Consider the following 18,055-nt stretch of genomic DNA (forward strand, 5'->3'; position numbering starts at 1 on the left):
ATTCTAGTCTAGGCCTTTTTCTCAGATGGCTTGGTCATTAAACCTAAATAGGATAGGCCTCCTTTGATAGGAAGTACTAAGTCACCACAGATCCAAAGCAGTAGAGGCAGGAACCATGTGCTGAATGAAGTCATGAGCCAGAATAAGCCCTTTCTCCTTTTAAGTTGATTATCTCAGGTATTTTGCCATGATAATGGAAACCTGACTATTAATAATCTGTTATATGCATACAGTGTTGTGTACCTGACCTTTACTACATGTTTAATTTGACAAGTATTTTAGCACTTCTAATGTGCCTGGGAATTTTTCAGGCATGGAGGATACAGCTAGAGCAAAGTGGAATCCTGGCTGCCTTGGATGGGGCTTATATTCTGGTGATGGTGTACAGGAAATCACATGTATATTGTGTCAGATTGTGAAGTTCCTGAAGAGAAACCAGGCAGAGAACTGAGAGAGTGGGGAGTGGAGGCAGAGTTTTGATCAGATTGATGTACCGAGTTTCCTTTTTGCTTAGCCTACTCTAGACTCCATTGTGTTCCTTGTTTTCTTAACTGTCTCGACCCCTTACTGCCTTACTGTGAGAACCATCCCGGGGGCTGTTCCAGCATTGAGGGCCTCATAGCAAGCATGTCCTCTTGCTCTTGAGAACAAATACTCCATTGCTCCATGACAGAGGAAGGCGGGATAAAGCGTGGACCCAGGGGTCCAGTGGCCTGCTCTGTGGTGGGGTAGTTCTTCACCTGCTTTGCACCTTGATTACCAGGGCTGGGAGGCTGGGAGGAGTAGTGAGGAGACTGTGGTGAGTGCCAAGTGTTAGCTCCTGGTGCGTTAGTACATATGCTGTACTTCCCCGACCCTGATCTTCTTCAGTTGTTAGCGGACACAGCTCAACTGTCACACTTCTGTTGGGTATTTCATGTGGTAAAGCAGCATCAGCTCCCCACAACTTTCATCCGTGGTGTGGCCACATGACTTGCCCAGACTATGCAACTATCTGTCCTCTCTTTGGGAACTAAATTTGTGGATGCTCTTGGCTGAAGGTAGTGTTTGTTTCTGAGGATTTGGAGGAATCTGGGTTTCTAGAAGCATTTGTGATGAAAGGAAGGGGTGAGGTCTCTGTTGTGACTTAGACTGAGGCCTCAGTTCTGGCCTCTTGCAGTTCCTCTCTGGCCTTCCTGTTGTGTTCCTTCTCACATACCACCACCAGGGAACTCAGAAGAGGGCTGTGTGGCTAGAGAGAGTAGGAAAGAGGGCCTTCTTGGACTTTACCTCACACTGTGGAGGTGCCAGCCAAACGTACCATGGTGGCAGGAAAATACCCTGTTTCCTTAGGGTCCCCTGTTAGGACAGCATGAGTGTAGGTCCAGGTATCAGACCTGGAGATGCTCTAAGTAGTACCCGCCGTTGTTGTGTGTGGGTTCTGGACACTGCGGGAAAGACGTGCACAAGGTCAGTAGAGCCTGGATACCTGCCGTCATAGTCCCTGTGCTTGACCCTTTCATATACCTGCATGTGCTTGGCCTGTGTCTGGCCTGGTTTATAACTGATATTGGTCTGGAGTGTGCCATTTACACTGAATAACTCACACTGATGTTTTCTTGGTGCCGCTGCTTTCTGCAGGTTAGTCCTCAGTGATGCTCTGTAGTCACCATTAATTATTTCCATATCACAAGAAGCAACTGACTTAGAGTGAGAAGACCCTTCCCAAGGTCATGCAGCTAGTCAGGGGCTTAGCTGGAATTCAGTCCTGGGTGGCGGCGATGGCACAGCACTTTCTCCTGAGCTGTGTCAAAGTCAGCAGTCTGAGCACGCTCCTGTTTTAGGTGAGGAAATGGAAGCTCAGAGATAGAAAGAGATCTTTGTCCCTTGCCATGGTTCTCTGCTGGCTGTACTGGACACTTTCTGGCCAGCTTTGGTGGAACAGTGACCAGAGGGCTGGTGGCACTGAGCACCCAGCCCCGTCTGGCTCTGGCGGCCTCTGTTCTGGTTCTGTTGGTGCAGGGAGCACTGCCCAGATGGTGTTTATTCTCGCATGACTACTGTGTGTGTGTATTTGTTGATTAAAAATATTACTTGCTGTATTTTGTAGCAACATTAAAAAATATTACAAATCTCTTACCGCCAACAAAAACTGTGCCAATGTTTTCCTTAACCCTTCACTCACCAAGCAGCGTGGTTCTGTTGATGCCACCTATGCCAGGACTGGCAAATCAGAGCCTATGACTTACTCATGGCAGCCTTCACCTTGACTTTCTCTTGCTCTGGAGTCAGACTTGACCTCTTACCCTGGACTGCTCCCCCTACCCACACACACTAGAAAGAGCCCTACTGGTAGTGTTAGCTGATTTCCGAATTTCCATGGTGAAAATACTCCCTCCTAAGGTCAATTTCAAATGGCCCTCATGAAGTCAATTGGTTTGCTAAATTTCCTGAAAAATTAAGAATCAGCTTTCAGGAGCTGTTTCCTGAACAGTGGTAGATGCCCACATTTTCTTCCCATCTTCTGTTCCCACAGTGAAGCTCCCTGCAGGAATATTCTACTCAGTGTAGCCTGTCTGGGCTTGACCTCAGTATGTGGCTGGTTCCTCTACCTTTGAGCTGACCTTCGCTTTTCCCATTGAACAAATTGGCTAACTTCTGAAGGCTCGTTCCCTTTTCTGGTCTCAGCACACAAATGTGTTACCTTCTTAGAGGTGTCTCTTAACTTTGCCTTTTCATTCTTACCCATGTTCTTCCATTAATGTGAAACCCATACTCCTTCTTTTCTTTAAGTTCTCATTCATTCCTACCACTCAAGGCAGCAGCCACTCGCAGCCTTTCCCCCATGCTACAGGCCTTTCTCACACCCCTAGCACAGGCACTCCCTGCCGCACTGCTCCTGTGCCATTTCTGTAAGCTTCCTTGAACTTCCTGCCTTGCTCAAAGCTTGTACATAGTTTAGTTTGGCCCCTCACCAGGGAAGGTTCTATGTATCCACGCTCAGGTGTCTTCCTACAAGAATTGGTGGCAGTAGCCTTGCTCTCTCCCTGTCCATCAGTCTCTCCTTTCCACTTACAGACTGTTAGAGTCCACCTCCATAACGAGCTTGCCAAGCAAGCCATTGTAGCACTGTAGCATTGTAGCTCTTCTTGCCTGTGCTGTGCCTGCCTTCCAGAACCTACCACTGGGACATCCTTCCTGGGCTGTTAATTTTGTGTTTGCTTTCTCTCTTTCTGCTATAAAATATGATCAGCATGATGTGCAGTTTATTCCTAGCCCCAAACTGCTGTTAAGTTCTTTTTTGTGTGTCTGGAGACTTTCCTGGATGGATGGAGCATGTGGGTCTATGTTGTACAGACTACGGCTGTCTATGTCTAGCTTAGCACTTAGCATGTTTTCTAGAGTCGTCCATGTTGTAGTTTGCATCAACATTTCATTCCTTTTTATTACTCAATAGTATTCCATTGTATAGATATTTTTGTTTTACTTATTCATGCATTGGTTGAACATCTGAGTGGGCCCTTTTGGCCGCTCTGGATAAGTGGTTGTGAACATTAGAGTAGAGGTATGTGTGGGCATGCTTCCTTTCTCCTTAGCTTGTCCTGGGTGGTGGAACTGCTGGATCATGGTCAATTCTATGTTTAACCAGACTCTTCACTGCCCTGGCTATACTGTTTTATACCCCCCAATGTGTGAGCCTTCTTACCTTTGTGACACTGTGTGTGACATTTGGATTGCAGTTACCCTGATGGATATGAGGTGTCCACTCAGTGTGCCTTGATTTTTGTATCTCTGATGATGTTAACTATCTTCTCATGTTCTTCTTGGCCCTTTGTTTCTTTTTGTTATAGAATTTTCTGTTCAGGTCTTTTGTACATGGTATTAGCATTGGGTTACTGTGACCAAGTTCTGAGAGAGTTAAGGTGTCAGGAGGTTTTTCTTTGGCTTGTGCGTCAGCTCCATGACTGTTGTTCTTATTGCTGTGGACACTGATGAGAGCGGCACATCATGAGAACATGTGCCAGAACAAATTGTTCACCCCCTAAAATAGGAAGGAAGGAGAGAACAGAATGGGGTCCCTTCACCCCGATGAGGACACTTGTCAGTGACTTAAGGACCTTCTATTGGACTCCACTGTCTGAAGATTCAACCACCTGCCAGTAGTGTCACACTAAGGACCAGCCTTCAACATATAGGCCTTTGCGGGGGACACTGAGCCAAACTACACCACTCCTTTCAGTTGGGTAATTTTTTATTTTTATTGTAAGTGGTAGGAGCTCCTTGTATGTCCTAGATACAAGTTGGTATGATTTACAAATGTTTCTTCCATTTTGTGGGTTATTGTTTCAGTTGCTTTAGATTGTCTTTTCATAGACAGAACTTTAATTTTTATAAAGTCCAATTATCTGTTTAATTGGTTGCCTTTACTTTTGGTGCTACATCCAGGAATCTATGCCAAAAAACAAGTCATTCAGTTTGCCTCTGCATATTCTTCCAAGAGTTTTTTTTTCTCCTACTTTCAGATTACTGATCTGTTTTAAATTAGTTTTTAATGTATAGTTTAGTGTGGGGCCCAACTCTGTTACCTTGCGTGTGATATCAGGTTGTCTATACGTTATTACTGATGAGGCTGTTCTTTCCCCCATTGAAGTGTGTTGGCACCTGTGCTGCCGCCAGTCTGTTTTCTACTACTGTGATGAAATACCTGAAGCTGAGAACTTACAAAGAAAAGAGTCTTATTTAGCTCCTAGTTTTATTTTGGTTTGGTTTTGGTTTTTCCAAGACAGGGTTTCTCTGTGTAACTGCCCTGGTCGTTCTGGAACTCATTTTGTAGACCATGCCGGCCTCCAACTCACAGAGATTCTCCTGCCCTTGCCTCCCTGTATGCTGGGAATAAAGGTGTGCACCACCATGCCCAGCTTAGCTTCCAGTTTTTTTATGGCTGAAGTCCAAGAGCACAGGGTGCTAACTCTGGTGAGGAATATCCTGGTTGCATCACCTCATGGCAAATCACAAGAGTGGCAGCATATTAGGGAGACATCATATCTCAGGTAGCCAGAGTGGAGAAGGGTAAGGGCTGTCCCCATGCCCATTTCTTAAAGGTTCCATCACCTTCAAGCATGACCACACTGAGGACCAAACTTCCAACACAAATCCTTAGGGACCAGGCTTAGTCTCATAACCCTTTGAACTATCAGTTGACCACAGACATACAGGTTCATTCTGGACCTTCTGTTCTCTTCTACTGAGGTGTGGGATTGCCCTTATCACCAGTTTCTTGATTTTTATACATCTTCAGTTATTAATATACTCTTTAGTTGTCAAAGAAATGATCTTGGCAAAAAGAAAGTAAAGTAAGGCATAAACACAGATACACATAAACACAGATACAGAGAAGCACATATGCACATATATACATACTTTTCCCCTTTCCTATGCAGGGTTTTGATGAGGAGCTATGTGGCCTGTGTGTCCATCTGTGCAGAGATGTGAAAATTCACTGTGGATTTGTGTTTATACATGTGCATGTGTGTATTCAATTTAGACTTGTTTGCATCTTCATAGCTGGTGTCTTTTTACTACTTTGAGATACAGAGTCCTGAGGCTCGCCAGTAGTCAGCAGTGTGTCATGCACCCTCTCACATGTGTGTCTTGTCTCAATCTTGTTTGGTGGCTCCTGGTATTTTGCAGAATTTAATCATTTTCTCCTGGATGTTCATATCCTGCAGGTCCCCCTCTCCTGCTTTGGTTTTTAAGGACATGGTTTTTCTGTGTGGTTATCTCAGAACGCTCTCTGTAGACCAGACTAACCTAGAACTCAGGGATCCTCTTGTCTCTGCCTCTCAAGTGCTAGGATTAAAAGCGTGTACCACCACACCTGGATCTGCTGCAACATTTTAGTTTTGTTTCTCACAGTGAGCATCATAGCACAATCTTGTGCACACAGGGGACTGCTTTCTTTCCATAGATATTTGGAAATAGAACTGCTGATTGTGTTTTTTGTCCCAAAGCCATTCTTAATGTCTTTCCCTCAAGTGTGCTTTATGATAGCCAATGGATGTTAGGCACTTAATAAATATTTACTGAAGTGAACTCTTAAGGTTTTTTTTTTAAAATCTGGGATTTATCTCTAGCTCACTACTTCATCTATGTAAACTGTTTTATGACACCCTCATGCCCATTTTACTTCCTCTGAGAAGAGTGAGCATTTCAGTTACCAAGGCTTCATTAGGGGAATCAGTTGAAATTAATCAACAAGTATTTTGATTATCTGCCCTGTGTAGTGACTAGAGCAGGTGAGGAGTGAGTGTCAGTGTTTGAACTTTCCACACATCAACATGCCAAGCCCACAGAGGCTGTGGAGGCATGCTGTTTCCCGGTCATGCTTTGTAACAGTGATACTTCATCTGAGTGCCTCGAAGGCAGAAGTGATCAGTGGGGTTGGTGAGGTTGAGAGGCTCAGGGACATAAGGGACGTGAGTCATGTAACCCCAAGGGTAGGGTGTGTGTAAAGGGTGACAAGATGGAAGAAAAAGCTTCAAAATCCAGTGGGGACTTCCTGGGATAGGCTTGGAATTCCAGGTGGGCTCAGCACTGGGCCGCTGTGAGAGGCTTTTGAGTAGCATTGTGTTCTTGGAGCTGGTCTTCACTCAGTAGCTCTAGGGGATGACGTTTCAAGGACTCCATCATGTAATTGTCCCTGTTCCTTGCTTCTTTTTCTCACAGCTGTCGGAAAGTGTGGTGAACCGCATGAAGGATTCCAGCCAGCCTTCAGCAGGGCAGCAGCCAGCTCCGGGTCCTGCTCCTGCACTCACTGTCCCTGTACCCACCACCCCTACACCTACCACTCCTGTGCCCTCCATGCCTGTGCCTATTGCGCCTCCACCTTCTCGTGGCCCCCAGGAAGGCGCCTTTAAAGCCCCTCAGACAGGTATGTTCGGGGAGTGGGAACAGAGGCTTCAAGAGATTTGCTTGGCTGCTGCTGGGCTTGCCTTTACTCCTGAGTGATGCGAGTCACTGCCTTCTGGGGCACTGGCTCTTCATGCCACAGACACTGTCTGGGGTGGTGCAGGTTGCAGGTGTGGGTCAGACTGTTTGCCTTACAGTGTTTCCATGGCTGTGCATGTAAAAGATGAAGCAGACGGTTGTGGTCTGACAGCTCAGGTAGGGAATCGTCTGCTTTTCAGGATCCAGAGGCAGAAGTGTCACTCAACTGTAGCAGCTCTACCCTAGCTGCTAATCAGAGAATAGAAAGTGTACGAAAGGGAGGCAGCTGGGCACCTGAGCAATGCTGGCACTAGCCTCAGCCACCCTGATCTGACCCGCCTCCCAAGACACCCTGACCTCCGTGGACCTGGCACCCATGCTGCTCTCTTGTGCTCCTCTCAAAAGTTGCTTGTAGCAAACACAAAGAAAGCAAAAGCCTTGAAGAGAGGGCTATAAGGTATAGTGAAGACAGAATTTTCACAAGGCTTTGGAGTGCTTGCTGTTCTAACTAACGAACCCTTGTGAGAATCTGATTTCTTACTTGAAATTTGATTGTTTTTAAATAAGCCACTACAGAGGGCAGACTGTGCCCTGGGCGGGGAGCACTTAGGTGGCCTTGAGTTACTGCTGCCTTTCCTATCCATTTTTTTTTTAATTTTTTTTTTGTGAGGGGTTGTGAGATTAGGGAGTGGGAGTGTCCACTTTTGTCCAGGTAGCACTGCTGGAACATAAGGCAGGGACAAGCCCCCTCTCAGGGTGCACACAGCTCTGGTTAAAGGCCATGTATCCAGCCTGGGGCTTATGAGATGGATCACCAGAAGCTCATGCCAGCTGCTGAGGGCTGGGGTGGTGCAGAGCAGCTTCCTTATGTTAGGCAGAGTCTGTGTGAATGTGGGAGGTGGGTGGGATTTTCAGGCAGTTGACAATAGGAGCAGAGGTGGGGTACAGCGTGGCCTGTTGAAAATGTAGACGCAGTTTACTGTCTCCAGACTACAAAGTCCAAAGGAAGGGGAGACATTGGTCATGGTCACCTCCAACGGACTAGAGAGCTCTGACACTCCTCCCACTGTGTTCAGGCCTCAGAGCTTCCTACAGGCCTTAGAGCCAGTCAGAGCCTGGATTTCACTCTGAGATCTTAGTGAATGGGGTTGGATAAGCCCAACCTCCCCCCATCCCTGTCCTTTACCCAGGAGGCCTCTCCTGGGATTTCTTTGGCCTAGAGATGAGAGGGACTGAAAGGCGTCTATCCTGACCCACTGAGCTTTAATAAGCAGATTAACTGAAGAGGAAGAGAGCGATGGGAAAATAAGATTGTCACAATGTATTGTCGTCTGAGCAGTGGAGAATAAGCATTGGCTTCAATTTCAGTAAGTTTCAGCTGTTTAAAAGGAATAATGGGAGTTCAGTTGTCACTTAGTTTTCGCACAAAATATTTTTCAGAGTATGTTTTAAGTTTCTGAATGTGGAAAAAGATTTGGCAGAAATGGACCAGCTTGAAATGGACTGGTTTTAAGACATCTTTTAAATACAGTTTTTGCCTTTTTGTTAGTGGTAGAACTAAGTTAGGAAACGCTGTTAAAATTAAAGTGTTCCCTCATGTCATTGCTCAGGTGTAGGAGCCAAGGCCATTGAAATGAAGAGGTTCCAGCTACCATAGCGAACTAGAAAGGAAGGTGGGAAGCTCTAAGAAGCTAGTCAGTTTAGAAGAAAAACAGCTGAGGGGCGGTTGATAAAAGAGGGAGACTAGAATGTTGACAGAGTGCTGTCATCGTGGTTTGTGGAGAGTTTGGAAGGTTTTTATGGTGGTTCAGTTGAGAATGCCCACAGTGGGCAGATGTTTGCTATAAAAGCAGAGAGATTCTAGAAGGTGCTCAGTATTGAGAGAGCAGGGACCTGAGTGGGCCCGATAGGAGGAAGGTTGGTGGATCAGTGCCACATTATCTATAGTGGGGAAGGATATTATTTTTAAGTGGGAAAGGAAAATTTTTATTTATTATTTTTTGAGTCAGAGTCTCATGTAGCCCAGGCTGGTTTTGAATTCTGTCTCTAGCTGAGGATGAAGTTATACTCCTGGTCACAAGTATTCATCATACTTGGCATATGTGATGCTGGGGATGGAACCCATGGTTTCCTGTATGCCAGGCAAGTACCCTACCAGCTGAATTGCACCCTCAGCACAGAAAAAGAATTTTCTATAAAAAATCATATTACAATTTGTCCCTGAACAAAGCTTTTATAAATGAGTAGGAGAAACATTACTGTAGAAATGCAGGTCCCAGTGGCAGTCCTCCGCTGTGGCAGTCCCAGGTGAGAGCCTGGTATGTTACTGAGGAGCATGTGGTATGCCCTCCTCAGCCTCAGCTGTACCACTGTCCACTCATGAGCGGGTGTGGTCGTTTTGGACATGCCTTCCTTCTGGAACGGAAAGAAGACCTGTGGCTTGTTAATATTTGGCACAGGCCTCCTGCCTTAGAATCCTGAGGTAGTAGTGGGGGACTCAGGACATATGAGTCAATTTCTTACGATTTGGGGGCTGGGAAGTCCCAAATCAAAGGGCAGCATTTGGTCAGGGCTTTCTTGTTGATGGGAATTGGGCAGAGTCCCTGAACAGGGCCTTACACAGGGGACAGAGCAAGTGTGAGAGCTCAGGGCTTCCACCATCTTACAAAGTTAACAGTGCCATTCATGGTGGGGGGCTTTCTAGTTCGAATTGCTACTAAAGGCCTACCTATTACTGCTGTTAGAATGTAGTCATGGCTCACCCTGAGTTTTAGAGGGGCAAGCATTCAAACCATGGCAGGAACCAAAATAAACAGGATACAAGAGCCACTACCCTCCTCTTGCACACACACGGCAGAGGGATGACTGCTCTCAGCTATGTCTGGTCTGTGTTTCTGAGTGCTCACAGCAATGGGGCAAGTAATGGTGAACTTAGAGAGTACTCAGGTGGTTTGCTGCCAGCCCCACATTGAGGATGCCCTGCTGCAGAACCTGTGGGCAGATCAGCTTCCTTTCATTTGGCTCTGCAGACTGCTTTAATTGAGGCTCTGCTCCTGTCTGCCTCTGGAACTCTGCAGTCTGTCCATGGGAAATGCTTTTCCATAGGGACATCTGTCCACATGCTGAGTGTGGTTTCCTGAGAAAGTACATTGTGTGTGTGTGTGTGTGTGTGTGTGTGTGTGTGTGTGTGTGTTCCTGCACCCGTTTTTCATCAATCCTGGCTGTTGTTGATTGGTTCTTTTCCTCTATTTCATTTGTAGACTCCAAAGTGCCCAGGACAGAGAGTGGTGGTGGTCATCAGCCCTCAGCAGTGAAAGAGGATCTCAAGAAGTAAGCCCAAGAGTCTGTATGTCCCCCTACCCATCCCCACCAGGCCCTGAAGCACTTGCCTCATAATTTATATTACTTGTATTAAAACACAACTTTTAATTTGAAGGTAAAAAACACTGAAAAGGGCACAGGGGACTTAGTTACCAAAAATGGATTCCTATAAAATCTAGAACTGAAGAGATGGGTTCTTAGAGGAATGAAGGAAATGGAGCTTGCCCATTTCTATGCGATGAACTTCTGCCAGCATAAGCCACTGTCCTGAGAGCTCGCCAGTCATGAAATAGGACTATTTACTTTGCTCCTAGGATGTACAGAAAAGTGGCTAGGGCACAGAGGCCCCTTTGTATAGGCCAGCTTCCTGATTCTTTGACCCACTTTGTCACCTGGAGAAATCACTGCATAAGAAGGAGTAAGAGGAGGATGTTCTTAGAGCATAGTCAAGAATAAGCACGGTGCATGGCGCAGTTCACAGAGACTGTCCTCTGTGGCCTTCTCTGATGGGCTTCCTTGTCATCCTTGAGGAAACAGCCTCCACATGGTCCTAGGGTCCAGATTCAACCCATGGACAGTGTCAGCCGTGCCTGGGGCTTGCCCTACAGCAGAACAGCCCTAGATAAAGACCTGTGTTCTCAAAATTTACCCTCTGGAATCCCAAAGGCATCTCCAGGAATGTACAACCTTCCCCTCAGTCATTTTAACAATTTTAAAGTAATATATGCTGATAAAAGATTTAGAAAAATACATAAAATGAAGACAAATCCCCATAGACTCATTATCTCAGTACAACTGCTGTGGCTGTTCTGGGATGTCTCTTGCACTCCATGCCTTTACCCTAGCTTAGGGTATATTAGCAACATAGGCATTTTTCTGTCTTGCTGCTTTACGTACTATTATAATTACTTTCCATCAGTTACACTGCTTTCAAGCATGTTTATTGCTAATCAGATTGTTTATTCATTATTCTCAGGTATTAGATTGAACTTATTTCAGATAAATCCAAGTTAGCAGTGGGGCTATGGTATAGCTCTTCCTTATGCTGTGGTATTTCCTCTGTGGTGATCTTGATGCTGTTCACACTGTTTTTCTTTCAAGAACAACACAGAAGATCTTAGTCCTGCTAACTTCTATCTATTAGGACAGACTAGCAGAATGCCAGTCAAAGGGCACTCAGGACAAAGTAAGATGTTTAAAACCCCAAACTGCTGCTGTTTAAAACCTTCAGGCTCTCAGCCAAACAAGAATGACATGGCCCTCCCTGCCTAGTTGTTTGAAAGGATAGCACTTTCATAGCTCTATGAATTTCAATAGCTCTGCCCTGACACACTCCCTTTGGCATGTGACAGTCCAATTCTTTGCCTATGGATAACCCTCCTCTTCTTGATTTGTGTTGTCTCAGTGTCATCGTCCCCTGGCTGTGGGTGCTGTCACTGAGGCTTCCCCTCAGATGGAAGAATTGTTCTGTGCTTCTGGGCAGCCAAGGGCCAGAAAACCCCATCCCTGCTTAGTCAGGTACAGTGAGCAGGCAGGTCTTTTCCTGCCCATGTTCTTCCAGTCATGCTTTCTACATCAGTTTCTCTGTGTCCCTCTCTGGCCTAGGTTCCAACAGGAGCAGGCTGCAGTCCAGGATGAGCTAGTCAAGGTGGCAAAAAAGGAGAAAGAGGCAGCTGAGAAGCACTTGAAGGCATCACTGCCTAAGAAGTGGACCAGCCCTAACCGTGAGCAGCAGCAGTCAGCACGACTGGTGAGTGCGTCTTCTGAGCTGCTCGTCTTCCAGCCTGTGTAATAATTAATAATGGGCAGCAAAGGCCTGGCCCTGGAGCCTGGGGCCTAGGCTGCACCACAGCTAACTATATCAGTTGTGGCTTGGGGGAAAATGCTTATCAGGCACTGGTAATTTGGAGTCTTCAGACTCTTGACTCACTAATATGCTTTGCCACAGTGTCAAAGTCCATCCTTATGGCTTTAGGCCTCTAGAGCCATGGGGGACTGAGAGTCTCATTTGTCATAGCCATCACTGGTGTAAGGGTTGCAATGCCATGTGTGTCAGGATGGCGTACATGTGGGACTCTGAGGCATGCAGTATGTGACACCAAGAGCATAATTTTCACAGCACAGCAGCCCAGGTGCAAAGCCTTGCCCTTTGCTTACAGCTTCAGCACATTGAGCCTTGTTGGAGCATCATGATGCTCACACACAGGATTGCCCCCAGGGCTCAGGGATAATAGCTACCCAGGGCTTAGCACAAACTGGCAAATAATGAAGGAGTGCTATGACTTCTGCTACTGTTATTAATGCATCTAATTGATCAAAGCTGTTAGTCAGGATTCTTCCTGCTTTAATGCAAAGTTTATTTTACAAGTAAGGAGTCCAGGAGCACTCCTAAGGTGGACGAGTTCAGCAGCTCGTTGACATCATCAGGGATTCGACACTCCTCCCTTCCCTCTGTTTTCCCCAGTGAACTAGCCACACTCAGGCTTACTGTTGCCACAATTCCATAATAACTGCAGCTGCCTCATGATTACAGCTCTGAGCAGCAGAAGAAAAACTGTCAACTTCTGTCAGCCAAGGAAAGGTTTCCCAGAGACACCTCCCGCAGCATTCCTCTTCTATTCCATTGGCCTCAATTTCACTGCGTGCCCAGAGCTAAACCATTCAAACCCAGAGTGACTAGGGAGGCTGTGCTGTCTGCAAGTAGGATCCTTTTGTTGCCATGGTAGAGATGTGCACAAGCAGAACCAGGCTGATGGCAAGGGGGGCGGTCTGGCTGTTTTACAGCATCTAATGACATTTGCTTTGGAGGCCATGGATTAAAAACTAGGGGGAACTGACCTAACTTCCATTAGGTCAGTAACCTATGCACACAGAAGCGTGCGAAGATGGGTGAGATTGCAATTCTGGGGTGAGATGGGCAGAAGGATAAGCTAACTGTCCTGATAACCACACAGCTGTTCAGAGCATTTGACGGGAGAAAGCTCTGGAAGATACAAGCCTATCTTAATGGGGAGAAGATAGGCTTAACCTTGGAACTTTGAAAGAGGCTCAGTTGTTTCCAGTCAGTGTTAAGTGGCAGAGATGAGTTATTTGGGAGTGTTGTAACCTGCTGGTAGGCCAGAGATGGCATTGGCTCTCACCCTGGAAGATAGGTAGCCACCAGGACTAGGTAGAAGTTAAGATAGGTGATGGGATACAGGATGAGACCAAGGCCTGCAGCCAGATTATAGGAGGCTCTCGGTGGCTTGAGGAGCCAACAGCAAAGCAGCCCTCCGTGCCTCTGAAACAGCAGAGACAGTTGTAAAGATGAGAATGGGCTATCTGACTTGTGCTCTTAGAGGAGAACTTGAGGTTTCCTGTAGAAGAGAGTGTCTGCAGAGAGGCAGGTTGTCGCCCCACTGTAGACAGCCAGACAAAATCACTTTTTAGATAGGTTAATCATGTGGACTGAGCAAGACAGGAGTCACCTCACCTGGGACAGTTCTAGAGCAAAGGCATGGTAGTCCACAGGTGCTGTCACTTGATCCTCACCGGAAAGGTGTTAATGTCAGCGATGGTGAATTCACAGCCTCTCTTCCCTCCACCTGCAAAGGAGAAGCTAGGCCTTCCTTTCTGCCTTCACCTTCTGACTATTCCTCAGGTAAGTACTTATGCTGGTGAGGTGGGCTTGCTGCCCCTTGGTGCAGGTGTGTGGATTTTTGTTCGTGTGGTTGGTAATGTTTTGCTACCTTAGGATGAAGAGAATGTGCTCCTCCTAGCTTTCTCTCCCAGCTTCCTACGTGGGTGGTGACTTCTGCAAACCAGTTCCCAGGGAACAGTAGAGCAAGGCCCTTGAAGCTGAAAATACTTTATCCACTTTTGTAGGTGTTTCCACTTCTGGGTATGCAACATCCTTTTCTCCTTATGACTAGAGTTCAGATCTTTCAGGAGCGTTCCTGTCTCCTATGGTTGCAGCCTCAGTAAGATTCTAATTAGAATCTTCCTGAGATTTTCCTGGAAGCTAGATCTGGGCATTTGTCCCAAGTTCAGCCAGGGATAGATAACCCCTTCCCAGGGACTTCAGTTTGAACTGCGTCCAGAGGGAGAGTGGGAGGCCAGGGTGGAAGTTATTTATTCCAGCTTAGTGGGCAGTGAGGCCCCTTATGCTGTTAGGTTATGTCTTTTGCTCTCTCCTACCCCTCCAGGGTACCCTTGTTTTCTCTCTGGTCCTCCTGTCCTTCTGCCTTCTTGGAGATCATGTCGTCTGCTGATAGCTACCCGTTCACTTTTTAAATTTACTGTAGTTGGTTTTTATTGGGAGGTGTTGCATCAGGTGTACCTCTCATAGGAAGACCTGCAGCAGATGCAATGCTGAACCTTCTAGAAACGATGTCGGAGCAGATGATTTTGAAGACCTGCAGCCTCCTGCAGGAGAAGGGAACGAAGGCACCTTTTTGTATCAACAGTTTAAATGTTGGGGAGGTGCTGTTGCCATCAGTGCAAATGAAACAGCTCACTATAGATGGGTAGGGTGGGCAAGTGTTTTCAGTGTAAAGAACTCTGGAACATTTAAATGAGAGGGAAAAAAACCTTAAACAAAAGGGAAAAAGATGAAATTTTTTTAAAAAAGCCCTTCCATGCCTTCTGCATACAAGTGCTAGAGATTGGCAGCTTTCAGGGCAGAGCTCCAGGGGCCTGATAGTCTAGGGATGTGTGTGAACCAGAGCTGCTGATTTTTGCACTAGGAACAGGTGAACCTGAGACACACCTGGTGACTGCCAAGCCTCCTTAGTGCCTCTGTGACTAAGTCCCACACCCTTGGACCTGTAGCCCTGACTGTACTTACTGAGCGGCATTAGGTATTTGATGTGCTCTTCTGCCCTCTCGTTTGCCTCTCACTTTTACAGTATTGATTTTTTATCGTCTTCTGCATGAGTGAGCGATGGAGCTCATTATTGGGAAAAGTTCATAAAACTAATGAGAAGGAAAGATAATAATTTTTATAACTTGCTTTTGCTGACAGAAGTGTTAACATTTCCCATCCACTACAGCTGTAGTGGACAGTTCTGTGTATCTTACCTGCTCCTGTCCTTGCACCTGGATCTAGCCCCAACTCTTGTGATTAAAGGCCATGAGTGTCACTGGAGCCGATGTAGCCAAGAGTTCCCTTTGGATTTGTGGAGAGAGGCTGGAATTCAAGTCAAATACTGTGGGAGAAGCAGGAGAGAATGAAGTGGTTTAGGAACCCGAGTTGCCTGTTCTGAGGCATAGTGGATTGAGAGATGAAGTCCTGGCAGAAATAACATCACAGTTTGCCTGCTACTTTCTGGGTGGGGATTAATAGGTATCTGAGATCTCAGTGCACCTGACAGCAGAAACATTCATCTCTCTCTCTCTCTCTCTCTCTCTCTCTCTCTCTCTCTCTCTCTCTCTCTCTCCCTCCTACCCTCCCTCCCTCTTTCTCTCCTTTCCTTTTCTTTCTTTCTGTCCTCCTTCCCCGCTTTTGTGAGCAATACACACACACACACACACACACGCACGCACACACACATATGCAGAGAGAGAGGGAGCGAGAGAGTACATAGTATTGGGTTAGTTTCCTAACAGATGGAGATAAATAGGCTGCTCCTGCCCTTAAGCAGATGTATTTGTTAGGAGAGTGACAGATTCTTGTGAGTGACAGTACAGATTTAGAGGAGGCCCTGGAAGACGCTGGAGGAGGAAGGTACTATGCTGTTGGAGGGTGAGAAAGGCCTCTAGGAAGAAGAGACAGGTGAACTGGATCTGAAAAATGAGTGAAGGTTCTTAGTGAGGAAGGATGCTGGGGCTGAATGAGCCAGAGATAGAGGCTGGGGGTAGGGGTAGATTCTCTGGCCAGAGTGGAGGTTAGGGGAGGGTGCACTAGGCAGGGAGGCCAAAGAAGCCAGTGTGCTGTGACTTTCAGGAAGGTGGAGGGAGAGCTTGGGAGGGATTTTCTTTTCACAGGATACAGAAAGAGAGAGCCCAGCATCTACTCTGGGAAGGGCCCAATTGCGTATCCAGCCATGGTGTCAGATGTTCTTAGAGTTGGTGGTCCACTCCAGATTCTCAGATGTGGCCAGTCTAAGCCTACAAGTTTAGCTAAAGAGTAGCTGTCCTGTCTTCTCTCCATGTGGCAGGTTCTTTTGGTCATTGTCATAGTTCCTGCATTGTTTGGATGCTTCCAGAAACTGCCACATGAGCTGTATGAATCTCTAGCTTATGATATGAGGAAAATATTAAGACAGTCTGTAAGTTGCAATTTTCAAAACTTAATGAGGTGGGAAGTTTTAGCCCTTCTCCCAAATATCCCCTATGTGTATGTAGGCTTTTCCTCAGACAAACCGTGGTGAGTAAGAACTGTGTGGCGATCATACTGGTCTTTTCAATGCTCAGCATGCAAATAGACAATGTGTGGCTGGCACACAGCAAGCAGGTCTGCAAGGCTACTGACTAGCTTCCCTTAGGGTCTCACTGAGGCCTCTTGAAAACCAGGGCCTGGTGTGGTATGCTTCACCGTAATTCCAGCATTTAGGAGACTGAGATAGAAGGATTTCCATGATTTTGAGATTAGCTACGACTAAAAGTTCCAAGTCAGGCAGGACTATGTAGCAAGATCCTATCTCAAAAAGGGAGGTAGCGGTAGTACAGTAAGATGGTTCCGTGAGTAAAGGTGTTTGCGTAAACCTAGTGACCTGAGTTTATTCTCTACAGCCCACATGGTAGAAGGAGAGAGCTGGTGCCTGTAAGTTATCTTCTGACCTTTGCATGTATGTCATGGTACAAACACATAGTGAATATAAATACATGCAATTAAAAGTTTAAAAGAAAATCAAAGATGTATATCTGATTCCTTGCCACTGACTTAGTAGACTTTCCTGGCTTCATTTGCTAAGAAACAGAACACTTGGGTTTTGGGAATGCAATCCTCAGTTCATGAAGCTGGGCCTTAACATTTAACTGAGCAGCTTGGTGGCTTGTCCACAGCTAGGCCCTTTTAGACATCTTTGAATTCCCACCTGTGTCTGTTTTGCTGGTTCCCAGATGGCTGATAAAAGGTGTAAACTGGGAAAACAACCTTGATGTTCCTCCCTTCTGTCCTTAAAGTCCTTAAATCTTTGTTGTTTGTTTTGTCTGCTGAGCCTGGTCTTTAGATCAGATCAGAGATGGCTTTGTTTTTCTGTAAAGATCCAGAGAGGAAACACTCCAGGCTCTATAGGCCACACACAGGCTCTGCCTGTTTTTGTTGTGTTTATGACACTAAAATATACCTGGAACATTCTTGAATCAGAGACTGTACCATAAAAGCCCTTGGGCTGGATTTGAATGGATTGCAGAAAAATTCCGAGTGACAGTATTCACCTCTAGGAATTTTTTTTCATTTTTCTGCTTTTGGAGACAGGGTCTCTGTAACGTACTATATAGCCCAGCTGGCCCTGAAGTTGGGGCAGTTCTCCTGTTTCAGCCTCCAGACTGCTAGGATTTTGGGCATGGGTACCACATCCAGCTTGGACTTTGTCCCAAAAATGTCTCTGAGTACCCAGTGCCTTTGGAGGTGTTTGCTGGGTGGCTTCAGCTTTTTTAGTGGATGGATCCGACCCAGTCTTTCAGTCTTTTAAAAATTATTTGTGTGTGTGTGTGTGTGTGTGTGTGTGTGTGTGTGTATGTGTGTATATGTGTGTGCGCATGAGAGAGAGAGAGAGAGAGAGAGAGAGAGAGAGAATAAGAATGAACTTGCATGTGTGCAGAAACCTTCAGAAGTTGTAAGAGG

The 18,055-nt window shown here is 46.2% G+C and overlaps 1 protein-coding gene across 1 annotated transcript in view; it reads left to right on the forward strand.

Annotated features, from left to right (window-relative positions):
• Chchd6 (coiled-coil-helix-coiled-coil-helix domain containing 6) overlaps nucleotides 1–18,055 on the forward strand; it is a 225,879-nt gene that overhangs the window by 12,542 nt on the left and 195,282 nt on the right. Inside the window, exons 2-4 of the mRNA XM_048416602.3 lie at nucleotides 6,706–6,910; nucleotides 10,227–10,296; nucleotides 11,893–12,037. Coding sequence (XP_048272559.1) covers nucleotides 6,706–6,910; nucleotides 10,227–10,296; nucleotides 11,893–12,037 — 420 coding nt within the window. The remainder of the gene's footprint in view (nucleotides 1–6,705; nucleotides 6,911–10,226; nucleotides 10,297–11,892; nucleotides 12,038–18,055) is intronic.

This window comes from Myodes glareolus, chromosome 6, assembly GCF_982192425.1.
Source record: "Myodes glareolus chromosome 6, mMyoGla1.1, whole genome shotgun sequence".
Taxonomy (NCBI): Eukaryota; Metazoa; Chordata; class Mammalia; order Rodentia; family Cricetidae; genus Myodes; species Myodes glareolus.